Source organism: Callithrix jacchus, chromosome 14 (genome assembly GCF_049354715.1).
Source record: "Callithrix jacchus isolate 240 chromosome 14, calJac240_pri, whole genome shotgun sequence".
In the NCBI taxonomy this organism is placed as follows: domain Eukaryota; kingdom Metazoa; phylum Chordata; class Mammalia; order Primates; family Cebidae; genus Callithrix; species Callithrix jacchus.
The window spans coordinates 7,554,779-7,580,542 of record NC_133515.1 but is presented as its reverse complement, the minus strand read 5'-3'; the positions used below and the strand labels follow the sequence as shown (position 1 = coordinate 7,580,542).

General features: G+C 39.3%; 1 protein-coding gene across 1 annotated transcript in view; it reads right to left on the bottom strand.

The window, feature by feature from the left end:
• Positions 1 to 25,764, bottom strand: part of VWA3B (von Willebrand factor A domain containing 3B) — a 254,011-nt gene that overhangs the window by 88,421 nt on the left and 139,826 nt on the right. The window contains 3 exon segments of the mRNA XM_078348699.1: positions 4,021 to 4,151; positions 9,721 to 9,903; positions 15,281 to 15,379. Coding sequence (XP_078204825.1) covers positions 4,021 to 4,151; positions 9,721 to 9,903; positions 15,281 to 15,379 — 413 coding nt within the window.

Genomic DNA, 25,764 nt, shown 5'->3' with positions numbered 1-25,764 from the left:
CCAATGAGAACGAAGACACAACGTGCCAGAACCTCTGGGACACATTTAAAGCAGTCTCTAGAGGAAAGTATATAGCAATAAGTGCCCATATGAGGAGAATGGAGAGACCCAAAATTGGCACCCTATCGTCAAAATTGAAAGAGCTAGAGGAGCAAGATCAAAAAAACTCAAAACCCAGCAGAAGACAAGAAATAACTAAGATCAGAGCTGAACTGAAGGAGATTGAGACACGAAAAACCCTTCAAAAAATCAATAAATCCAAGAGCTGGTTTTTTGAAAAGATCAACAAAATAGACAGACCACTAACCAGATTGATTAAAAAGAAAAGAGAGAACAACCAAATAGATGCAATAAAAAATGATAATGGGGAAATCACCACAGATTCCACAGAAATTCAAACCATCATCAGAGAATATTACAAACAACTCTATGCACATAAACTAGTAAACCTGGAAGAAATGGATAAATTCCTGGACTCCTGTGTCCTCCCAAGCCTAAACCAGGAGGAAGCTGAAACTATGAATAGACCAATAACAAGGTCTAAAGTTGAGGCAGCAATTAAGAGCCTACCACACAAAAAAAGCCCAGGTCCAGACGGGTTCACAGCCGAATTCTATCAGACACACAAGGAGGAGCTGGTACCATTCCTTCTAAAACTATTTCAAACAATCCAAAAAGAGGGAATCCTTCCCAAATCATTTTGTGAGACCAACATCATCCTGATACCAAAACCCGGCAGACACCCAACGAGAAAAGAAAACTTCAGGCCAATATCCATGATGAACATAGATGCAAAAATCTTCAATAAAATATTGGCAAGCCGATTGCAACAGCAAATCAAAAAACTTATTCATCATGATCAAGTAGGATCCATCCCCGGGATGCAAGGCTGGTTCAACATACACAAGTCTATCAACGTAATTCACCACATAAACAGAACCAAAAACAAAAACCACATGATTATCTCAATTGACGCAGAGAAGGCATTTGACAAAATTCAACAGCCCTTTATGCTAAAAACCCTCAATAAACTCGGTATCGATGGAACGTATCTCAAAGTAATAAAAGCTATTTATGACAAACCAACAGCCAATATCATACTGAATGGGCAAAAACTGGAAGCATTCCCTTTAAAATCTGGCACTAGACAAGGATGCCCTCTCTCACCACTCCTATTCAATATAGTACTGGAAGTTCTAGCCACAGCAATCAGGCAAGAAAAAGAAATAAAGGGTATTCGAATAGGAAAGGTGGAAGCCAAATTGTCTCTATTTGCAGATGACATGATAGTATACCTAGAAGACCCCATCGCCTCAGCCCAAAAACTCCTGAAACTGATAAGCAACTTCAGCAAAGTCTCAGGATATAAAATCAATGTGCAAAAATCACAAGCATTCATCTACACCAATAACAGACTTAAAGAAAGCCAAATCAAGAGCGAACTGCCATTCGCAATTGCTACAAAAAAAATAAAATACCTTGGAATACAACTCACAAGGAACGTAAGAGACCTCTTCAAGGAGAACTACAAACCGCTGCTCAACGAAATCAGAGAGGACACAAACAGATGGAGAAACATTCCATGTTCATGGTTAGGAAGAATTAATATCGTGAAAATGGCTATACTGCCCAAAGTAATTTACAGAATCAACGCTATCCCCATCAAGCCACCATTGACTTTCTTTACAGAACCGGAAAAAACCACCATGAACTTCATATGGAACCAAAAGAGAGCCCGCATAGCCAAGTCAATTCTAAGCAAAAAGAACACAGCGGGGGGCATCACACTACCGGATTTCAAACTATACTACAAGGCTACAGTAATCAAAACAGCATGGTACTGGTACCAAAACAGAGATATAGACCAATGGAACAAAACAGAGACACTGGAGGCAACACAACATACATACAACTATACAATCTTTGATAAACCTGACAAAAACAAGCAATGGGGAAAGGATTCCATGTTTAACAAATGGTGTTGGGAAAACTGGCTAGCCATGTGCAGAAAGCAGAAACTGGACCCCTTCCTGACACCTTACACTAAAATTAACTCCAGATGGATTAAAGACTTAAACATAAGACCTGGCACCATAAAAACCCTAGAAGTAAATCTAGGCAAAACTATCCAGGACATAGGAATAGGCAAGGACTTCATGAACAAAACACCAAAAGCATTGGCAACAAAAGCCAAAATAGACAAATGGGACCTAATGAAACTCCACAGCTTCTGCACGGCAAAAGAAACAGTCACTAGAGCGGATCTGCAACCAACAGAATGGGAAAAAATTTTCGCAGTCTACCCATCTGACAAAGGGCTGATATCCAGAATTTACAAAGAACTCAAACAGATTTACAGGAAAAAAACAAACAAGCCCATTCAAAAGTGGGCAAAGGATATGAACAGATACTTTACGAAAGAAGACATATATGAGGCCAACAGTCATATGAAGAAATGCTCATCGTCACTGGTCATCAGAGAGATGCAAATCAAAACCACATTGAGGTACAATCTCACGCCAGTTAGAATGGCAATCATTAAAAAATCTGGAGACAACAGATGCTGGAGAGGATGTGGAGAAAAAGGAACACTTTTACACTGTTGGTGGGAGTGTAAATTAGTTCAACCATTGTGGAAGACAGTGTGGCGATTCCTCAAGGCCTTAGAAATAGAAATTCCATTTGACCCAGCAATCCCATTACTGGGTATATATCCAAAAGACTATAAATCGTTCTACTATAAGGACACATGTACACGAATGTTCATTGCAGCACTGTTTACAATAGCAAAGACCTGGAATCAACCCAAATGCCCATTGATAATAGACTGGATTGGAAAAATGTGGCACATATACACCATGGAATATTATACAGCAATCAGAAATGATGAGTTTGTGTCGTTTGTAGGGACATGGATGAATCTGGAGAACATCATCCTCAGCAAACTGACACAAGAACAGAAAATGAAACACCGCATATTCTCACTCATAGGTGGGTGATGAAAAATGAGAACACATGGACACAGAAAGGGGAGTACTAAACACTGGGGTCTATTGGGGGGAAAAGGGGAAGGCCAGTGGGAGGGGGAGGTGGGGAGGGATAGCCTGGGGAGAAATGCCAAATGTGGGTGAAGGGGAGAAGAAAAGCAAAGCACACTGCCATGTGTGTACCTACGCAACTGTCTTGCATGCTCTGCTCATGTACCCCAAAACCTATAATCCAATAAAAAATTAAAAAAAAAAAAAAAAAAACAATGCCATAATATCTCATTATAAGATGGCCAATATAACATTTACCTCTTTTTACTGATTCCACAGTCATGCCTTACCCTAAGCCCATACAAATGCTTAATTTGCTAATAGGAAGATAGTAAATTTTGTTGAATAAGAAATTCTGATTAATAAATGTATTTTCATTTTTCCCCAATTTTCTATCATTCTTTCAAATAAAAAAGACACCCTCCAGGCAAGGTAGGCTGTGACACTTGAATATCTAGAAAACATTAAATCATTTTAATAAGATTTGCACAGCACTAATTAGAAACATATTAGAATATAGGATGGGAGCAGACATGAGAAATCATCTATCCCAAACCCCTCCGCCATGGCCACTATTTTAAAGCTGAAGTAACAGAGACCCACGCAGTGGAGAGGTGTGGAGGGAGGTCCAGGCCCCACCACAGTCACACAGAGGGAAGTCCAGGCCTTGGCCTCCTGATCCCTGAGTCAGAGTTCCTTCCCCACACAGCCCTCCTATCTGTGTTGTCACTGCTTGGGTCCGGGGACCTGTCCACACTGTGTGGAGAACATAAAGGGAAATATGTGGCCTCCTCAAGCCCATGATTAAAATTATTAAATTATTAATTCTCTTTGCTTAAAAAAATCCTAACTTAGTCATACTATGTGACTCTTTTCACTAAAAGAAATTCACGAGGCATTTCCGAAAGGACAAGGGCCCAGGGGGCAGGCCCAGCTCTGGAGAGGCCCCAGTGCAGGGAGACAGGCGGGCCGGGGTGCTCACTTGCTGTCCCAATCCTTTCCTGCATTGTACCACCAGTCCATGATCAAGGACTCGGAATAAAGTTCTTGTATCTTCTCCAGGTCACGGTAACCCTGTTCCATTTCCTCATCTAAAAGGGTCAGATCTTCATTCTGCCAAAATGAGAAGTAAGTGTGCTGTAAGACGAGAGAAAAAGAAATCAAATTCCAAACAAGTTTCTTTCCTTTTCTTCATAGAGACAAGAGGCTCACTATGTTGCCCACGCTTGTCTTGAGCTCCTGGACTGAAGTCATCCTCTTCTCTTGGCCTCCCAAGTTCCTGGGACTACAGCACACGGCCAGCAAATTTCAAACACTTCTAACAGAAAGCCAACTGTATCAGGAAAAGAAGAATCTAAAGAGTGTTATGTTGTTCTTATCCCATTTTTAGCCAGCTTTATTTACACATAATTCACATACAATAAACTGAACATGTGTAAAACGTACCATTTGAAAAGTTTGACATTCACACCTGTGAAATCATTCTTACAATCAAGATAATGAACATATTGGTCACCCCAAATTCCCTTGTGCCCCACTGTAATCTGCCCACCCTTCTTAAGCCCTCTCCCTCAATTCTCAAGGATCTATTCAATGGCTTTCTGTCACTACACATTAGATTCAGTTTTCAATAATTTTATATAAATGAAATCATAGAGAAATTCCTTTTTTCTGACTTTCTTCACTTGTATGATTATTTTAAGATCCACCCATGTTGTAGCATGAATCAATAGTTCATTAGTTTCTTATTGCTGAGCTGGATTCTACTGTAAACTACTAATAAGTACTATACGCTACTAACAAGTACCAGTAAGTATGCATGCACCTGTTAATGTTGTTTTCAGGTTCGGGCTATTATAAATACAGCTACAAACATTTGCATACAAGCCTTTGCATGTACATCGGGCTTCATTCCTCCTGAATAAATATCTGGAAGTAGAATGATTGGATTGTGCGGTTTGAGATGTTAAGGTCCTTCACGTCCCTTCATAGCCATATTCCTAGATATTTTATTCTCTTTGTTACAATTATGAATGAGAGTTCATTCATGATTTGGCTCTCTGCTTGTCTATTGTTGGGTATAGAAATGCTTGTGATTTTTGCACGTCGTATCTCAGGATACAAAATCTCAACTTGGCTGAAGTTGCTTATTAGCTTAAGGAGTGTTTGGGCTGAGACGATGGGGTTTTCTAAATATACAATCATGTCATCTAAAAACAGAGACAATTTTACTTCCTCTCTTCCTATCTGTATATCCTTTATTTCTTTCTCTTGCCTGATTGCCTTGGCCAGAACATCCAATACTATGTTGAATAGGAGTGGTGAGAGAGGGCATCCTTGTCTAGTGCCTGTTTTCAAAGGGAATGCTTCCAGCTTTTGCCCATTCAGTATGATACTGGCTATGGGTTTGTCACAAATAGCTCTTATTATTTTAATATATGTTTCATCGATACCTAGTTTATAGAAAGTTATTAATGTGAAGGGATGTTGAAGTTTACTATGTTGACCCTCTTCATGTGCTAGGTTTTTTTGTAGATCTCCTGTTTTTTTTTTTTTAATGTAGATAATATGTTACCTACAAATAAAAAGTTATATTTCTTCCTTCCCAATCTGTATGCTTTTTATTTCTTTTCTTGCCTTGTTGCCATGGTTAGAACTTCCAGTAGTATTCTGAATCAGAGTGGTGAGAATAGATATACTTCTATTAGAAGGATACAGATATTCTCTTCTAATCTTAAGGGGAAATCATTCAGTATTTCACTATTAAGTATGACTTTAGCTGTATGTGTTTTATTGATGTTCTTTTTTATTATTATACTTTAAGTTCTGGCGTACACGTGTGGACCATGCAGGACTGTTACATAGATATACACATGCCATCATTGTTTACTGCATCCATCCTCCCCATTAGTATTTCTCCTAATGTTATCCCTCCCCAATCCTCCCACCCTCTGCTGTCCCTCCCCTAGCTCTCCCACCCCCCAACAAGTCCCAGTGTGTGATGTTCCCCTCCCTGTGCCCATGTGTTCTCATTGTTCAACAACCACTTATGAGTGAGAACATGCAGTGTTTGGTTTTCTGTTCCTGTGTTAGTTTACTGAGAATGATGGTTTCCAGTTTCAACCATGTACCTGCAAAAGACATGAACTCATCTTTCTTATGGCTGCATAGTATTCCATGGTGTATATGTGCCACATTTTCTTTATCCAGTCTATCACTCATGGGCATTTGGGTTGGTTCCAGGTCTTTGCTATCATAAACAGTGCTGCAATGAACATATGTGTGCATGTGTCTTCATAATAGAATGATTTATAATCCTTTGGGTATTTACCCAATAATGGTATTTCTATTTCTAGATCCTTGAGGAATCACCACACTGTTTCCACAATGGTTGAACTAATTTACACTCCTACCAACATTGTAAAAGTGGTCCTATTTCTCCACATCCTCTCCAGCATCTGTTGTCTTCAATTTTTTAATGATCGCCATTCTAATTGGCATGAGATGGTATCTCAATGTGGTTTTGATTTGCATCTCTCTAATGACCAGTTCGCTCTAATGATCGGTTCACTCTAATGATGGTTTCTTTTGCTGTACAGAAACTCTGAATTTTAATTAGATCCCATTTGTCTTTCTTGGCTTTTGTTGCCATTGCTTTTTGTATTTTAGTCATGAAGTCCTTGCCTATGCCTATGTCCTGGATGGTTTTGCCTACGTTTTCTTCTAGTGTTTTTTTTTTTTTTTTTTTTTTTTTTGAGATGGAGTTTCGCTCTTGTTACCCAGGCTGGAGTGCAATGGCACGATATTGGCTCACCGCAACCTCCGCCTCCTGGGTTCAGGCAATTCTCCTCCCTCAGCCTCCTGAGTAGCTGGAACTACAGGCACACGCCACCATGCTCAGCTAATTTTTTGTATTTTTAGTAGAGACAGTGTTTTACCATGTTGACCAGGATGGTCTCGATCCCTTGACCTCGTGATCCACCCACCTCAGCCTCCCAAAGTGCTCTTCTAGTGTTTTTATGGTGTTAGGTTTTATGTTTAAATCTTTAATCCATCTGGAGTTAATTTTAGTGTAAGGTGACAGGAAAGGGTCCAGTTTCTGCTTTCTGCACATTGCTGGCCAGTTTTCCCAACACCATTTATTAAACATGGAGTCCTTTCCCCATTGCTTATTTTTGTCAGGTTTGTCAAAAATCGATGGTTGTAGATGTGTGGTATTGCTTCTAAGGCCTCTGTTCTGTTCAATTGGTCTATGTCTCTGTTTTGGTACCAGTACCATGCTGTTTTGATTACTGTAGCCTTGTAGTATCGTTTGAAGTCAGGTAGAGTGATGCCTCCAGCTTTGTTCTTTTTGCTTAGGACTGTCTTGGCTATATGGCAATCTTGTTATTCCATATGAAGTTTAAAGTGTTTTTTTCCAGTTCTGTGAAGAAGGTCATTGGTAGCTTGATGGGGATAGTATTGAATCTATCTATCATACTACTTTGGGCAGTATGGCCATTTTCATGATATTGATTCTTCCTAACCATGAGCATGGAATGTTTTTACATCTGTTTGTGTCCTCTCTTATTTCCTTGAGCAGTGGTTTGTAGTTCTCCTTGAAGAAGTCCTTAACATCCTTTGTTAGTTATATTCCTAGGTATTTTAGTTATATTCCTAGGTATGCCATGGTGGTTTGCTGTACCTATCAACCTCTCACCTAGGTATTAAGCCCCACAAGCATTAGCTATTTGTCTTGATGCCCTCCCTCGCTTTGCTCCCTGCCCCCAACAGGCCCCAGTGTATGTTGTTCTCCTGCCTGTGTTAATGTGTTCTCATTGTTCAGCTCCCATTTGTAAGTGAGAACATGTGGTGTTCCTGTGTTAGTTTGCTGAGGATGATGGCTTCCAGCTTCATCCATGTCCCTGCAAAGGACATGATCTCATTTCTTTTTATGGCTGCATAGTATTTTAAACGTGTTTTTCCACTGTCTCCTCACTTGCATTATTTCTGATGAGAAACCTGCTGTCATCTTTGTCATTGTTCCTCTGTGCACAATTGTCTTCTTTCTGTTATTTTAAGATGTTCTCTTTGTCACTGCTTCTGGAAAGTTTGACTCTGCCTTGGTCTGGTTTTCTTCATGTTTCTTGTGCTTGGGATTCATTGAGGTTCTTTTGGATCTGTGGGTTTACAGTTGTAATCCAGTTTGGAAAATTTTTGGCCACTGCTGCTTCAGTTATGTGTTTATTAGGCTGTTTGGATTTTTCCATGACTCACTCATGCTCTGTTTTTTGGTTTTGTTTGTTTTTTTTTTATTTTTTTTTAATTTGAGTTCTCTTTCTTCTGTGTTACATTTTGGATAGTTACATTTTGGATAGTTTCTATTGCTGCCTTTCAATTCACTTGTGTTATACAGTGTCTGATCTGCTGCTCCTCCCATTCCATGTACTTTTCATGGCTAGAGGTTTAATTTGTGTCTTACATGTCTCCCCCACAGTTACAATGGCTGTTTTAATGCTCTAATAGTAACATTGAGTTCTGGGTATATTTTAAGTCTTCAGTTTGCTTTTCCTCCTCATTATGGATCTGTATTTTCCTTCTTTTTTGCATGCCTGGTACAATTCGATTGTATGCCAGGCATAGTTGATTTTACTTTGTTAGGTGGTGAATATTTTTGTTTTCTTTTAATTATTCTTGGGGTTTGTTCTGGGATGCAGTTAAGTTAGTTGGAAACAGTTTGATCCTTTTGGGCCTTGCATTTAAGATTTTCTAGGTGGAACAGAACTGGAGTGTTTGGTTGCTCCCACTACTGAGGCAAGACCCTCCTGTCTACTCTATCCAATGCCCAACCCAAATGACTATGAAGTTTTCAATCCTCACTAATGGAAGCACTCTTCCCAGCCCTCTGTGGCTTAAAGCACTGGTCCTTCCAGTCTCAGGTAGTTCACTCACATGAAGCACTGATCAGTATTCTGACTTGTCCTGCTACCCCTTGAATCTGAATTTAAAGTCACTCCTCAGAACATACAACAAAAAATACATACCATAGAAGGGCATCCATGAAATGCATATGCACAGGCCAAGTTTGGAGGATGGGAGAACAGAATTATATTTGCTTTCTCCCATTAGCCTATTAGAATAAATTGCTTTATCAAGTAGTCAAATGGTTATATAGTCTGAGAGGTGAGCAAGCAACTAACCACCTACATCTGACATTGTTTGGTTTTCTACAAATATCTGTGCATAGCAGTGATTAACAAACTTCATATATAGACCTCTGAGTATCTTGTTAAAAACACAGATTCCTTATGTTTGGCAAAATGTTGATAATTGTTGAATTTAAATTATAGGTACATGAGGTCCATATATGCCTCTACTTTTGTGTGTGTTTGAAACTTTCCATAATAAAAAAATTAGAAGAAAAACAATATATGCATTGATTCATAATTCCTGGACCTCTATGCTTACACCTTGCTTTAGTAGCTCTGAAATGGGATGCAGGAATATGCTCAGGTGCCCTAGCTCAGGTGGTCCTTGGACTATGTTCTGAGAAACACTGGTACACTCATTGATAAGTGATTCATTTGTTTGACTTAGTTATTTTTATGGTTGTTATTTTCCCAACGAAGGTATTATCCAGGGACCTCCAACCTGTAATGCTCAAATAAATGAACATTCCCTTCTTAGCCCACCAAGTTCTTACCTGAACAGCCTCTGGAGGAGTGGAATCCTTGCAACCAAAATTATAAAAATGGAACTCTCCTCCAGTCAAAGCAGCAATCTCTTTCAAAAATCTGTTTGCAATCTCATCATTGTAATTGAAGGAGATGGTATAAATAGGAATTTCCTGAAAAACTTTGACCTGGTCTATAACCATTTCAGGTGGCTGAAACGGTAAGTTTTGGGGAGAGGCGGGAGGGAGATGGAGAGAAGAGATAGAAAAGAATACGAAAATCCTCAGTATTTACTATAGATACTCATATAGTAATTCTTTATACAGTGGTGAATGGCTTCTTATAAACATGTCGATTAAATTCAATAAACAATAACAACAACAAAGACTGCCAGATAGTGAGAGTACAATGATCCATAAGACATGGTCCTTGGCGCTCAGGTCTCTCAGTTGAGTGGGACAAAGAAGCTACGAGAAAGATTTGGCTAACCAAGTCACTCAACTTTAGGTGCACCTGAACTTAGAGTCCATGCATTTAAAGTGCTGGGCTAAAAAAGAGCAATTTCCAGCTTCCAACATGCTATGGTCAACTCATTTCCCACAGAGAATGAAGGAAGAGATGTTTTATTTAAGGTCTTCCCATGTGCTGGGCATTCATCTGAGAAACTGAAGAAAGCAGGGAGGCTCTGTGAGGAATGGATTAAGGAGTCCCAGAGCTGAGAAAACCTTCTTCACTGTACATAGGAGGTAGTCAGGGAGTGGGCTCACCACTTCAGAGCCCAGAAGAGCTGTTGAAATGAGTGCTGGAAAGGGGCACGGTTAGTCAGTCTGCGGTGGTGAGAGGTTTGTTTCAACTATCTGATTCTGCTCTTCAAAGCTCTGAGGATATACATCAGCAAAAGGACTCATCAGCGGGGAGCGGGCAGCAGGACAGGAATGGGTATTTCCCATTGCAGGGATGGAGCTCCCTCTGTCCCCACTCTCTGCCCAGCTCCCCAGCACCATCCTGGAGCACTTGAACATCATGCAGTTTAGCATGATGGGATCACCTAAGACTGGGTGCAGGGATGGGGCTTCCAATGATGCACATGATAGTCTCTCTCCCGCTCACACTGTCTTCAGCTGTAAGGAATGATGGTAATAGCTCCAGAGTTAGAGACCTGGGCTTGAAGCTCATCCAGCACTGCCCATCTGAATGGCCTTGGGCATGTCCTGTCTAATGTGAGTTTCCTCAACTGTGCCTCAGAACTAATACACCCTCCTTATAGGGTTGCCGTGAGGAGTAAATGAGATGTTCCTTGGAAGGTATTCCACAAATATTTGTTGAGTACCTTTTATTTGCCAGGCACTGCTGTCAGCCTAGGATAATGCCAAGCAGCACCCCGAGCCACTTTCCCCAGTTCCCTTTGCTCCGAGTCTAAACAGCTGTGCAGCCAGGGCTACCTTCATCCACACACATCAGCTAGAGTGGCAAGAAGGGCAGAGACTCTGTCTCCTCTATGCCAGAAGGAGGTCTGTTTGTGCATGCACAGGTTGATCACCCTGCACCTTCCCCATCTCTTGCCCTAACATACCTCATGCTAAGACTTTAGCCATTAGTTTTATTTAGGATGGTGCAAATGCCTTCATCATTTCCATTTTCTTGATTCCAGCCAGACAAGCCCCTAACTTCAAAGAATTCCCAAAATAACCACAGTTAAGGCTGCATGAGGCTGTTCCCAGCAAAGACCCTGCCAGTTTACACTATGGACGCCCACCAAAGGACACTTACCCAATGTGTACATGATTCCATTTTAATAAAGACTAATAGTTCTAGAACCCCTTTGACCTGCTTAATTTTAAAGACTGTATCCCTTTATAATGCTTCCCCAGACATTTAATAAGCAAGCAGGAAGCTAGTGTCCATATAACATCTGTGTCTATTCTTTCAAGGAGAAAATTCTGCTGAATATTTGAAATAATAACACTTCCCTTACACATTCAGTTCCTATAAAGCCAGTGAAAATTCAAAAGCAAATAGAAATTGAGTGGTACATCTCAATATCTTCTACATAGAACACGAATATCAAATATCAATTTGCCTTTTTGAGAGAATCCAAGGAATAATGCAAAAATAAATAGACTGCATGTGTCAAAAAGGCAGTGTTGAATTTGGAAGTCCTTAAAAGCTTCTAAATTATGTTTGGGGTAATTTGTACATTTCTGACTCCAGCTATTTTTTTTTTTTTGAGATGTACTCTCACTCTATCATCCAGGCTGGAGTACATTGGCATGATCTCAGCTCACTGCAACCTTTACCACCCAGGTTCCAGCAATTCTCCTGCCTCCTCAGCCTCCTGAATAGCTGGGATTACAGGCACCCACCACCACGCCTGGCTAATTTTTTTTGTATTTGTAGTAGAGACTGGGTTTCACCATGTTGGTCAGGCTGGTTTAGAACTCCTGACCTCAAGTGACCCTCCTGCCTCAGCCTCCCGAAGTGCTAGGATTCCAGACATGAGCCACAGCGCCAGGCCTGACTCCAGCTAGTATCCATATCCTTGGTTCTCCATCTTTGAGTGGACCCTCAGAATCTGGCGAAATATATTGATCTTCTCTTCAGAAAAAAAAGTTTGAGTGTGTTTTGTATATGTTATTGGGAGATTCCAGAGCCCCGGAAGTCCATACTGGACTGTAGATCAAGAATTCTTCTCAATACACTACTTACAGGGGTGTTGCGTATGACAACCTCTTTGGGGGTTGCTATTTAGCAGTACTGATCCAAACATGGACCTTGCAGCTGAGTCCACTTCTCAGAATTTACACTACAGATATACTCGCTCACATGCAAAACAATATATGCACAGAGTTCCTTTGGCAAGACTGTGTAAAACAGAAAGATCGAAAACAATTTGAATGTGCATCTGTAGGGGACTAGCTAAATAAGTAATGGGATAGCCATGCGATGGGACCTAGAAGAGAATGAGGAGGTTCTTTATGAAATGACACGAAGCCATCTCCAAGGTATATTGTTTGATGAATAGAGGTGTACAGTCATGTGTATAATATGCGAACATTTGCTTTTGTAAAAAAGAGGAAATATATATGAATACATCTTTTGCTGCATAACACAAACCATCTCTGAAAGTAGATACAAAAAATCTAGTTACATTAGTTGCCTCCTGGCTGGTGAAAGAGGCAAGAGGGAGAATTTTCTCTATCTATGCTTTTCTACCTTTGTAGTTTGTACTATGTGAATGCATTACTATTCGAAAATTAAACAAAAATGGCTTTAAGGCTGAAGTTTTACTAAATTCATATAACAGAATATGATGCAGTCTTTGAGAAGGATGCTCCTGAAGAATTTTTCATGACTTGGAAAAATGCATGTGATGTTAGATGGGGAAAAAAAGAACACAAAATTCAATTATGAGTAATTTAAATTTTCTCCTTTTTTTTTTTTCTTAGAGACAGGGACTCACTCTGTTGCCCAGGCTAGAGTGCAGTAGCGCTATCATAGCTCACTGCATCCTCAAACTCCAGGGTTCAAACGATCCTCCTACTTCAGCCTTCTGAGTAGCTAGGACTACAGGTGCATACCACCATGCCCAGCTAATTTAAAAATTTTTTGTAGCAAGGTCTCAATATGTTGCCCTGGCTGGTCTCAAACTCCTAGGTTCAAGCAGTCCTCCTGCCTCAGCCTACCAAAGAGCTGAGATTACAGGAATGAGCCACCCAACCCAACCAAATTTTCTCCTTTTTAATATTTATCTATGTTTTCCAACTTGACCATCATGTAAACAATCTTAAAAATCAGCAAGAGTATATTAAAAAGAAAAATACACCTTGAGCTGCCTAGATGTCTCTCAAGTTGGAATCTTCAGCTTACATGGTCCCAAACTTTAGCTCCATATTTCTAGGGACTTCTGGACATCCATACACTACAGGCTCACAAACAGCTTCCTCCATGAGCCGCCCCCAAGCCTACTTGCCTCTGCTTGAAATTTGTATTTTAATCAGTTAATATCATAATCATTGTAAACCAGAAGTCAGTCATCCTGACTCCTTTCTGCCGTGTTCCTATCTAGTCCTCACCGCCTGCTCACTGCTTCCAAACTGGCCACCAGGTCCTGTTGATGCTAATTCTGGCGGCTCACGTCTGGAGGCAGTCTCCTCCTCCCATTCTTGCTCCTGCCTGAGGCTGGTCATTCCCAGCTTTCATCAAGGACCTGGCGGCAGGCTGCAGCAGTGCCAGCCTTTCCCTGGCACAACTGAGCCATGTTTCTGAGATCAGATGGGTAGGATGGCCCACTCCTCCGAGAGTTCCTCTCTGTGCTGACACCACCCTTCTAATGTGGCATTCAAAAACTTTCAGTCTCCCCCAACCCAACGTTTTTGCCTCCACCCTGATCTTCCGTTGTCCCTGCCCTCAGCTTATTTCTCTGAGCGCCCCCCTCCACCACATACTTCCACACCTCTGTGTCCCTTCTGCCTAGAACAGCAACAGTGTCCTCTGTTGCGAAGATTCCTTCTTCTCTTTCCAGACACAGCTCAAATGTCCTTGCCTTGCGAGAACCTGCCTGGCCTTCTCTCCATCTCTACAGCAAAATCCATCACTCTGCGTTCCTAGACATAGCACAGTCAACCCTGTTCCCTGTATTGTATTAAACTGTATACATCTAGCACATTCCCCGAAGAACAAGCATCCCAAAGGCAGGATGAGCTATTATTCATCTTCATAGCCTCAGACCCTGGCACCACACATGGAATAGAAGACAGACATGATGATCTACTTCCAAAGAGAAAACACACTAAAGTTGATAGGAAAAAATAATTTAAAATAAATTTTCACTTTACACACTCCCTTTCTGCCATAAATCTAAAGCTGTAGTAAAATCCAGATGCTTACTCTCTGAACTTCAAGCCCTGAACTTTTTGCCACAGGGTATTTTAGAATATTTGCCCAGCAGTCTGCATAGGTAAACATCTCACAAGGAAGGACACGAGTTGACACTAATTCACTCTAGCTGCTAATTTACACTATGCTGGCCTGAAAATCCTTCAATTCATTTAATGCCCGGAGTACTCGTCTTTCATTCACAAAGCTCAAAAGAAGATGAACAGACTCCTCTAAAACTTTTCAAATATTTTCCAGTCAGGCTAAACAAAACAAAGGAGATTTCTCTAGAAAGACAAGTTTTTGTTTAAATGATTTCTAAGTAAAGCCAAGGATATTATGCAGTGACATGTTTAGATTCAGTCTCCAGAGGAAGAAAAAGATCAAAAAGAATCTCCTCGCTCTTCATTTGTAATAAAACATAAACCAGTCTTCAGTGGAAGACAGATGCCTCCTTTCATGGGGCTGGTCTCCAGGCCAGGGGTGTGTGTCACACTCACCAGGCAACATTCGCTGTCTCATAAATTCTCCTCAGAGTTTCCAGAGACAAAGGAATCTCTCAGTGTATTTGCTCATCTCAGCTCTGAGTCCCTAAACCAGTGAAGTGTATCTCCACAGTATTTTGGTAGCAGCTGAAAAGGTCGCCCAAACCTATTTCCAGCATTTGTTCTCAGAGCATCAGTGAGGCTCTTTGTTCCCAGCTCTGATAAGTACCTGATCAGGTCTCCCATCAGTCAGAAGGTAGATTGCCTGTGTTTCTTTATCCGCAAAAGCAGTTTTCAGGGCACTCAGGGTGTTTGTGGAACTTCCAATCTATGGAAAAAAGAGAGATACCAAGGACACCTTTTTGAATCTCAAAAAAGAACTCACACCAAGTATTTATTTTCTGCTTCCAAACAAAGAAGAGAAAGTACTTGTGAGATAAAAGATAAGTTAAAATTAGATTGAGAAAACAATTTAACCCCAATGATTCCAAGGAACGTATCCCAGGATGTGCCAAGAATTCTCTATCCGGGCAGTCTAAGGACTGCTAGAAGCCAGGACTGTGGATTTCCTGTCTTGATGACAGAGATCTTAATGCAATTTTATTTGTTTGAGTTTCTATGTGAGACGCTAACTCAGTTACTGCCCACTCATCTGTCAACAGAGCTTAAACATGCAGCCTAAATACACTGTGGCATCATATTGGTTTCAAACCAGGATTTATTCATGATACCCAACATTTGGCAAACGTGAGTGTGGTATCATTAGCAATCTAACAATGTACATGTAGACATATCTAACATTACTTGAAAAGTTCTGATGAAATATATACCTACTTTCAAGTGCATGAACCCACCTATTATCACGTCTTATATGAATGAGGGACTTTAAATGTTCTGCTTTACCTGTGATGGGAATAACCAGACATACATCTGCTGTACCATCATATATGAGTCAAAATCAGAATCAATAAAAAGGAATATATTGTGGCCCTTTCTTTCTCCTACACATAACATCAATCATAACACCATCTACAACTCTTTTTTTTTTTTTTTTTTTTTTGGAGACAGGGTCTCAGGGCTCCATTGCCCAGGCTGAAGTGCAGTGGGGCTGTCTCAACTCACTGCAACCTCCATCTCGTGAGTTCAAGCAATTCTCCTGCCTCAGCCTCCTGAGTATGTGGGACTACAGGTGTACACTACCACGCCCAGCTAATTTTTGTATTTTTTTTCTTTTTTTGGCAGAGATGGGGTTTCATCATGTTGGCCAGGCTGGTCTGCAACTCCTCAAGTGATCTGCCTGCCTTGACCTCCCAAAGTGCTGGGATAACAAACATGAACCCATGCCTGGCCTGCAACTCTTCATGTATAAAAAAGAATAGATAAAAGTATACATGTTGTGTGTCAAGAGAAATTAATGATAAATTTTTAGCAATCTCTCAAATCATATTAAACAAAAATTAGAAAATCTCTTAAAGACTTCATTAATATAGAAAGGAGTGGATTTTTAGATAAATATAAATTTACTGGAATGTACTCTCCTTAATATGCAAAAATGATCTTTATGAAGGGACCATCAGTAGAAATACAGGACTTTGAATTCTCCAAAAGCCTCCTTCAACTTCCCCCTCATCTCAGTTCCATTGTTATCAGTCCAACTTCAGTTGTAAGTAAGAAAACCAACTATGGTTGATTCAAGTAGGAAGGAATTTATAATAAAGGACATTGGGATGGCTCACAGCATCACCAATGGACAGGATAAATGGCTTGGGACCTCTCACCGGGAACGAGGCCCCCAATCTCTCTGCAAGGCTTCCTGGGGGGTCCCACTGCAGTCCTACTGCAGAGTGCCAGGTGCTGTGGCTTTCCACACTGGCACTATCGACAAGAGATGGACCAGAGCTCACTGCCACAGCTACCCCAGGAGCTGCATCAGTCTCCATCTGCCACCACTGCCACTGCTCTCTCTCTGCTAGACCTGCCATCTGGAGTCACTATCTCTCAAGTCAAAGCCTAGGAGGTTATTCTGACTGATGGTGCCTGGGTCACATTATCCACACCATGAATGCCCTCTCATGAAGACTTTCTCAGACTCAGCCATGATGGGGACCCCCATGCCCTGACCCACCCAGCTGCTCTCACCTATGGCTTCTTCACTGGAGCCTTTTATTTCAGTAGATATTTAGTAAGCTCCTAAGTACCATGTGCCAGGCATTTTGATAGATCTGGGACATAACTTTCAAAACCAGACCAAATTCTGTGCCTTGAAGGAGGTTCACGGGATGGTGCCGAATGCCTAGAAAATGACTACCAAGCCCTGTGCTAAAAGCTATAAAAGTTCATGCCCAGTGTAGGATGTGTTTTACTCTAGCTGGGTGGGTTGCTAAATACATCTCCTGGTGGAGACAGCAGGAAGTGTATTAAAGGAAACCACAGAAAGGATGGTGCGTGCTCCAGACTCCTTTCTTGTTCAGAATTCAGCAAGTAATCCCATAATTGTAAAGTCCATAGGATGAGAGTGGCCAGGAAAATGATGATAGTAATGATAATCAAAAAGCAACATCTGTTGAGTGCTTACTAGGCTAAGGGCTTATTTTTCCTGTATTTTTAGTTTGTGGTCAGCTCCCCATCCCCATCCCAGAAGGTCACCCTTCAACAGTAGGCAGCCCAGGGACATGGCTTCCACCTTTGTAGACAGCACCAAACAGGAATTGAGGGGTAGCCCCAGCAGCACAAGATGTCTCAGGAAATGCAACTGTCACTGGAACTAAAGCCCACAGAAGTAAGCCAGAGCAAACATGCTACACCTAAACACAGTGACTGCTGAATAAACAGATGTAAAGGGAAATAAAGAGTCTTCTAACATAATAACCGAGTGGTCTAGGATATAATTTAAAAATCACTCATTATACCAAGAACCAGAAATATCACATTCTAATGAGAAAAACAACCAACTGATGTCAGTACCAATAAATCCTCAGAAATCTCCAGAATAATGAAGAAGAGCTAATAACATTCATACCACTAGATTTTCAGAAAAAAGAGGGGAAAGAGTGTGGGGCTTCAAAAGCATTTATTAAGTGATGGTTGAAAACAAAACCCTCAAATTTTGTTAAAGATAGAGAAACTACAATTCAAGAAGCTAAGCAAATCCCAAATAGGATAAAACCAAAGAAATCCACACTAAGACACATTGTATTTAAATTTCTGAAACTAAAAACAGAAAAATCCTTAAAAAGCTGAAGAGAAATAACACGCTACCTATAAAAGAGCACCAATTCAAAGGACTGCAGTTTCTCATCTGAAACTATAGAAAGCAGAGGACGGGCACCACATTTTTCAAGTGCTGAAAGAAAATAACTGCCAGCCATGAATTATATATCTGGTGAAAATATCCTCCAGGGTTGAAGGAGAAGGAAAACTGCGTGAATTTTTTACTGGGAGACCTACCCTTAGAGAATGGTTCATGAAAGTTTTCCATATAAAGAACAAAGAAAGCTTGAACTTCCAGAAAAAAGAGCAATGGAATGCATAAATATAAAAGGAAGCATAATAGATAATCCTCAACATCATGAATTTCTTTAGTTATGTTTTAGAACTGAAGCAGAAGTTTAGCACCATCTAAGACAGCATATAATGTATGCAAAGGAAATACTTCAGATGATTATGTATTTTAAATGGTGAGTGTAAAGAGACCTAAGTAGAAGTAAGGTTGGTACACTTAACTTGAAGCAGCAAACCACCAGTAGGCTGTGGTAAGTTACATCACAACAGGCTGTGATCAGTTACATATATGTATAAGGAAATGTATAGAACTATTAAGAAAATTAGACAAAGCAATGCACTCAAAAACAGTATAAATAAATCAAAATTAAACACCAAAATATGCTCAAATAAACCATGGGAAGGCAAGACAAAAGTGAAAAATGAGAAACAGAGGAAACACACACACAAAAATAATAAATAAAATGAAAGACTTAATCCTTAAATATGAATAATTACATATAAATGACCTACACATACCAATTATGTGACAGAGGTTGAAGAGTGAACAAAAACATGACCCAGGTTATGCTGTCTATAGAAAACTTAGTTCAGGCATAGTTTTCAACATAGATAGGTTGAAGGTAAAAGGATAGAAAAAACATATTATGCAAACATTTATTTTTAAAAAGCAGAAATAACTATTAATATTACATAAAGTAGACTTATACACAAAGAAAATTGACTATGGACAAAAAGGGACATTATATGATGATAAAATTCTCTATCCACCAAGAAGACAATCCTAATTGTATGTGCATCAAACAACAGAGCTTCAAAATACATGAAGCAAAATTTGATGGAGATGAAAAACAGATAAAATCTATTTTTATCTACTTTATAATAGATAAAATAGATGGAGTTATAACAGATAAAATAGAGTCTTATCATTCGGGTCTTCAATATACCATTATTTTTTTTTCTGAGGGGTGTATATTTTACTGGAAACCTTAAATTCTTTTTAGATAGAACATGTCTTCAATCAAGGCTCTCATGTGGCTTACACAGAAAACTGAAGCTGTTTGGATTAGGAGAAGGAGAGGGACAGTACAACAGACAAGTGCTTAGTTTGCCAAAAGTACCCCTCATAATAAATGCTCTTCAGCCCGCATATCAGCTTTTGTCAAAGCTTCTTCAATGGGTTCCATCGCTGAAGGCCTGTTCTGAGAGATGGTCACGTTCACCCACCAAATTCTGCTGGAATCCTTTAATGGTCTCCTTCAGGAGTACTGATTTCCCCATATGACTTGTGATGACCATTCAGCAACCTGGAATGGCTGAGACAAGAAATGTATTTTCCACATTTGAGACACAGTCAACTAGTCTTCCTTAGAAAGTTAATCCATACCCAGGATGACAATAATGTCTGGAGGGATTTGTAGTCACGCAGAATATTTTGCACCCCACGGGCAACATCATAATTCATTGTCAACAATGACGGGATCCATGATGTGAGAGATGGAGTCCAGATGATCCACATGTAGATAGATGCCCAGCTTGCAACAGCAGGGGGCAGCACAGCGGTGGCATCAAAATGAACAAAGGAAGTAGCAGGGGAAGGGCAGTCGAGCCATCAGCAGGCACACAGCCTGTACAGAGGTGACAGATCCCTTCTTGGTAATGGCAATTCTTTCCCCACATAGTACCCATGTCAGTGGCCACAGCAGAAGGAATTCTGCCCAATAAGGCAGACACCCTTGAGCCAGCCGAGGTGGCTGGCTTGGTCTCTGAGGTATTCAGCCACAGCCTATCCAGTCAGAGCCACCTGGCCATGAGTAGCAGGTGGTTCATTCATTTGACTGTATACCAGCACTGGCTTCAAGGTAACATCTTTAAAGTTGACAACACCACTCAGTCATTTCATGATGTAAGTAATTGCCTTCACAGATCTCTCAAAAATACCAGCAAACCCAGAGTAAGCACCATGGATTTCAGCAACTTTGTCAATTAACTCCGTGACGGATACAACTCCAAAACCACCAAAAAGCCCAATTTTGCCGCTCTTGGCTAGGGAGCTAGCATATGCACAACTTTGGCACTAGTCACCCGTGTTTCTTACTCAACACTCATTTCCATGAACTCGGGAGCCTCAGCACAAATAGGAGCAAACTGCTTCATTTTGGTGGGACCTCTTTCCTCAATAGGCTATCCAATGATGTTCATGATACTGCCCAGAGCCTCAGGACCAACAGGAATTTTAATTGGTGCACCAGGACTTTCTGGCCTCTAACCTAGCCTCTGTACCGTCCATAGCATGGTCCTTACTGTGCCCTCACACAAATGCTGGGCCACCTCCAAAACCAGCATGTTTAGTAGAGACGAAGTTTCGCCATGTTGTCCAGGCTGGTCTTGAGCTCCTGACCTCAGGTGATCCACCTGCCTTGGCCTCCCAAAGTGCTAGGATTACAGGTATGAGCCACCACGCCTGGTTGCACCAGAGAATTTTTATCAAATACTCAAAGGAGAATTAAAACAAGTTTTACACAAGCCACTCCAGAAAATAGAAGGGAAAGGAATACTTCCCAACTCACTATTACACTAATACACAAAGCAGACAAAGACTGCACACACACAAAAAGACTACAGACCAACATCTCTCATGAACCTAGACACAAAAGTTCTCAACAAATATTAGCAAATTTAATTCAACAACGTATAAAATGAATAATATATCATGATCAAGTGTGATTCTATGTATTCAGAATTAGTTCAGAATTCAAAAAGTAATCAATGAAATCCACTATATCAACAGGTTAATAAAAAATTATATAAGCATATCAATTTGCACAGAAAAGGATCTGGCAAGATGCAAACTTCATTCAGTATAAAAATTCAGTACACTAGGAATAGAATAAAACTTCCTTGATCTCATAAAGAGCATGTACAAAAAGCTTGCAGTTAATATCATACTTAACGGTGAAAGACTGAATGCTTGCCCTTTTTGATTGGGAAAAAGGCTAGTATGTCTGCTCTCAACATACCTATTCAATATAGTACTGGAAGTTCTAACTACTGCAATAAGGTAAAGAAATAAGTCATAGAGGTTGGAAAAAAGAACAAATACTACTGTCTATTTGCAGACTACCCAATTATCTACATAGAACATCCTGGGAACTACAGTTGTCCCTTTGTATTGCAGGATCCACTGCTAACCCCATGAACACCAAAATCCAAGGATGCTCAAGTCTCATATAAAATGGCATAGTATTCACACATAACCTATGCAATCCTCATGTATACTTTAAAACATCTCTAGATTACCTATGACATCTAACAAAATGTAACTGCTACATAAGTAGTTGTTATACTGTATCTTTTAAGTTTTGTATTGTTGTATTGCTATTATTTTTATCATTTATTTTTCCCAAATATTTTCAATCCAAGGTTGGTTGAATCCACAGATACAGAACTTGCAGATATGGAGGTGTGACCATACACAAAAATCAAAAAGCAAAATAATAAGTAAGCCTACTAAGGTCAAAAGATGCAAAGTCCACACATGAAAACCAACTGCATTTCCACACACTGACAACAAATAAGTGAAAACCAAAATAAAAAGTGCAATACCACTTACAATTGTTCCAAAAAATTACAATACTTAGTATATACTTAAACAGGTACAAGATCTGTATGCTGAAATTATAAAAGTCTGATGAAATAAATCGAAGATTTAAATACTCAGAGAGACATGCTATATTCATAGACTAGAAGAATTAGCACAACAAAGATGCCAGTTCTTCCTAAATGGACCCATAAGTTTAATGTAATTTCCATCACAATGTCAGCAAGGTTTTCAATAGGCATAAAGAAGTTTGTTTTAAATTTTTATATTGAAAATAAAGGCCCTAGAATAGCCAAAACAATTCTAAAAAAGAAATATAAAGTAGAAGGAGTAGTTCTTCTTGATCTTAAAGCTCACTATCTAACTATAGCTATCAAGAAAGTGTGGTCCTAATGGAGCCATTGATACATAAAACAATAGAACAGAATAGGGAACCAAGAAAAGACCTACAGACCTATTCAACTGATTTTTGGCAAATGAGCAAAAACAATTCAATAGAGAAGGAACAGCATTTTCAATAAATGGTGTCACAGAAATTGTACATTCATAGGCAAAAAAGAATAAACTGAGTGGGCACTGTGGCTCACGCCTATAATCCCAGCACTTTGGGAGGCCAAGGCAGGTGGATCACAAGATCAGGAAATCGAGAACACCTTGACCAACATTGGTCTCTATTAGACATACAAAAATTATCTGGGCATGATGGCGTGCCTGTACTCCCATCTACTTGGGAGGCTGAGGCAGGAGAATGGCTTGAACCCGGGAGACAGAGGTTGCAGTGAGCCGAGATTGTGCCACTGCACTCAAGCCTGGGAGATAAGAGTGAAAATCCATCGCAAAAAATATAAATATAAATAAACCTCAACCTAGATCTCACACCTTATATAAACATTAATTCAAAGCAGATCATAGACTTAACCATCAAACAAAATTATAAAACCTCTAAAAAAAAAAAAGGACACAGAGAAAAAATTTTCGAGCCCTAAGATTAGGCAGAGTCTTTAGATCTGACATCTTGAACTGAACAAAAATAGTTATAAAATGGAATTTGTGGAAACAGCTAAAGCAGTACCTGGGGGTGGCATTTAGATCATTAAATTCTTAGTTCTAAGATATAGAGATTTAATTTAAAAAACAAAGCAAGTTGGAAGAGAAAAATGATAAAGATAGCAGAAATCAATACAATTTAAAACATTTGTTAAAAATTAGAAAATCAAAAACACTAAAAGCTGGTTTCTTGAAAAAATTAACAAAATTGAGAGAAAAATTTAAAAAGCTCTTCAACCAAGAAAAAAAAGGCAGTAGACAAAAATTACCAATATCAAACTTCACTACAGTCCCCACCAATATTAAGGAAATGTTAAGGGAATGATGCAAACGGTTCTATGCCCATAAATTCAACACCATGGAAAAAATGAACTGCTTCCTTCTAAGAAACAAATGATCAAAACCAACTAAAAAAGGTTCAGATAATCGGAATAGTCCTATATCTATTAAATACATTGAAATCATAGTTTTAAAACTTCTAACAAAAAAAAGAGGCCCAGAAGATTTCATTGGTAAATTCTACCAAACAGTTAAGAAAAAATATTACCAATTCTGTACAATCTCTTTTAGAAAAAAAGAATATGGAACATTTTCTAAACGATGTTATGAGGCCAGCATTCCTGATACTAAAATTAGACAATTTCTAAGAAAAGGATCTACAGACTAATATTCCTCCGGAAGACAGACAAAAAAATTCTCAACAAGATAGTTTAGCAAATTTAATGTGGGATATATTAAATCTATACTACATCATGCACAAGTGACGATTATTTCAGAATGCAAAGCCAATTTAATATTCAAAAATAAATCAATGTAATTCACCGTATTCACAGACAGCAGATTGGCCAAGTCAAACCTGGCAACTTGGGCTTTCTCAAAAGTAAAAGCTCAGTAGATGCAGAAAACACATTTGACAAAATTCAATATTTGTTTATGGTAACAATCTTCAAAAAACCAAGAATAGAAGGGAAAATGGTTAACAAGACAAAGCACATCTATAAGAAGAAAAGCAAAACAAACCTCACTGCTAGCAAAGTATTTAGTAGTGAAAGACTGAATGTTTCCCTCTAAGATCAGGAGCAAGGCAAGTACGTCTTCTCTCACCACTCCTGTTAAATATCTTTCTGAAAGTCCTAGCCAGGGCATAAGGCAAGAGGAAGAAATAAATGCTATATGGGTTGGATAGGAAAAAATAAAATCATCTCTATTCATAGATAACATCACTGGAAATCCCAAGTAATCTACAAAAAAGTTCCTAGAACAGGTAAGTGAGATTACAAAGTCAAAAGAAATAAGGTCAGTATATAAAAATCAATTGTAATAAAACATTAACATTTATAATTTAAAAGTGCTATTTACCATAGTAACAAAAAAGCCACAAATAAATTTAGAAATACACAGTGTTAGATGTCAATTCTCTTGAATCTGAGCTATAGACTTAAGGCAATCTAATCAAAATCGTAGTGTACTGTTTTGTAGATCTCAACAACTGATTCTGAAATTTATAAGGCCAGTCAAAGGAACTATAACAGCCAAAAAAAATTGGAAGGAAGTACAAAGTTAGAGGGTTCAGGTTAGCTGATTTCAAGACTCAGTATAACATCACAATAATAAAGACAGTGTGATGTTGGTAAAAGAACAGACACCTCTTAATAGTTCAGTAAAACAAAAATAGACCCACATAGATATAGTCAAGAGGATAGTTACTTAGACAAACGGTTCTGGATCCTGCCTCACACCTTATACAAAAATGAACTAAAAACATACCCTATTCTTAAATACAGAATGTAAAACCTATATTTAAACATAGAATGTAAAACCTTCATTTGAGGATGAAAACAGGAGAAAACCTGCATGACCTGGATTTAACAGTGTGTTTAGCTATGGAGGGAAAAGCACAATCCATATAGAAAACGGCAACTTGGACTTAATCAAAATTAAAAACTTATACACAGGCAAAATCCCTATTAAGAGAATGAAAAGCCATAGATTGAGAGAAAATATTTGCAAATTGAAAGTCTGATAAAGTTCTTATGTCCAGCATATATGAAGAAACTGAATTTTAAGAAAACAAACAACCCAATTAAAAATGGGCAAACTATCTGAGCAGACACTTCACCAAAGAAGACATATATACAGATGGCTAATAAGGATGAAAAGATGAGTGTTAGGTAAATGCAATTAAAACCACAATAGGACACCATGAGACATCTTTCAGTCATATTAGAATGTCTAAAATAAAACAATCTGACAACGTCAAAAGCTGGAGAGGATGTAAAGTAATTATAGCTCTCACACCTCACTGATGGGAATGCAAAACCGTACAGCCACACTGGGAAACAGTTTGGCAGTCTCTTATAAAGTTAAACATATGCTTAGCATGATAGCCAGCAATCTCACTTCTAGGTATTTATTTATATCCAGTTGAAGTGAAAACTTATTGTTGGAAACCATTTTCCATGGGTCTTGTGTATTTCTACATATCTTTCAACAGAGGTGCTGTCTGCTCTGGTTTATCTTTTCAAGATGTTTATATAGGGAACAGCCTTGAAAAATAGAAATAC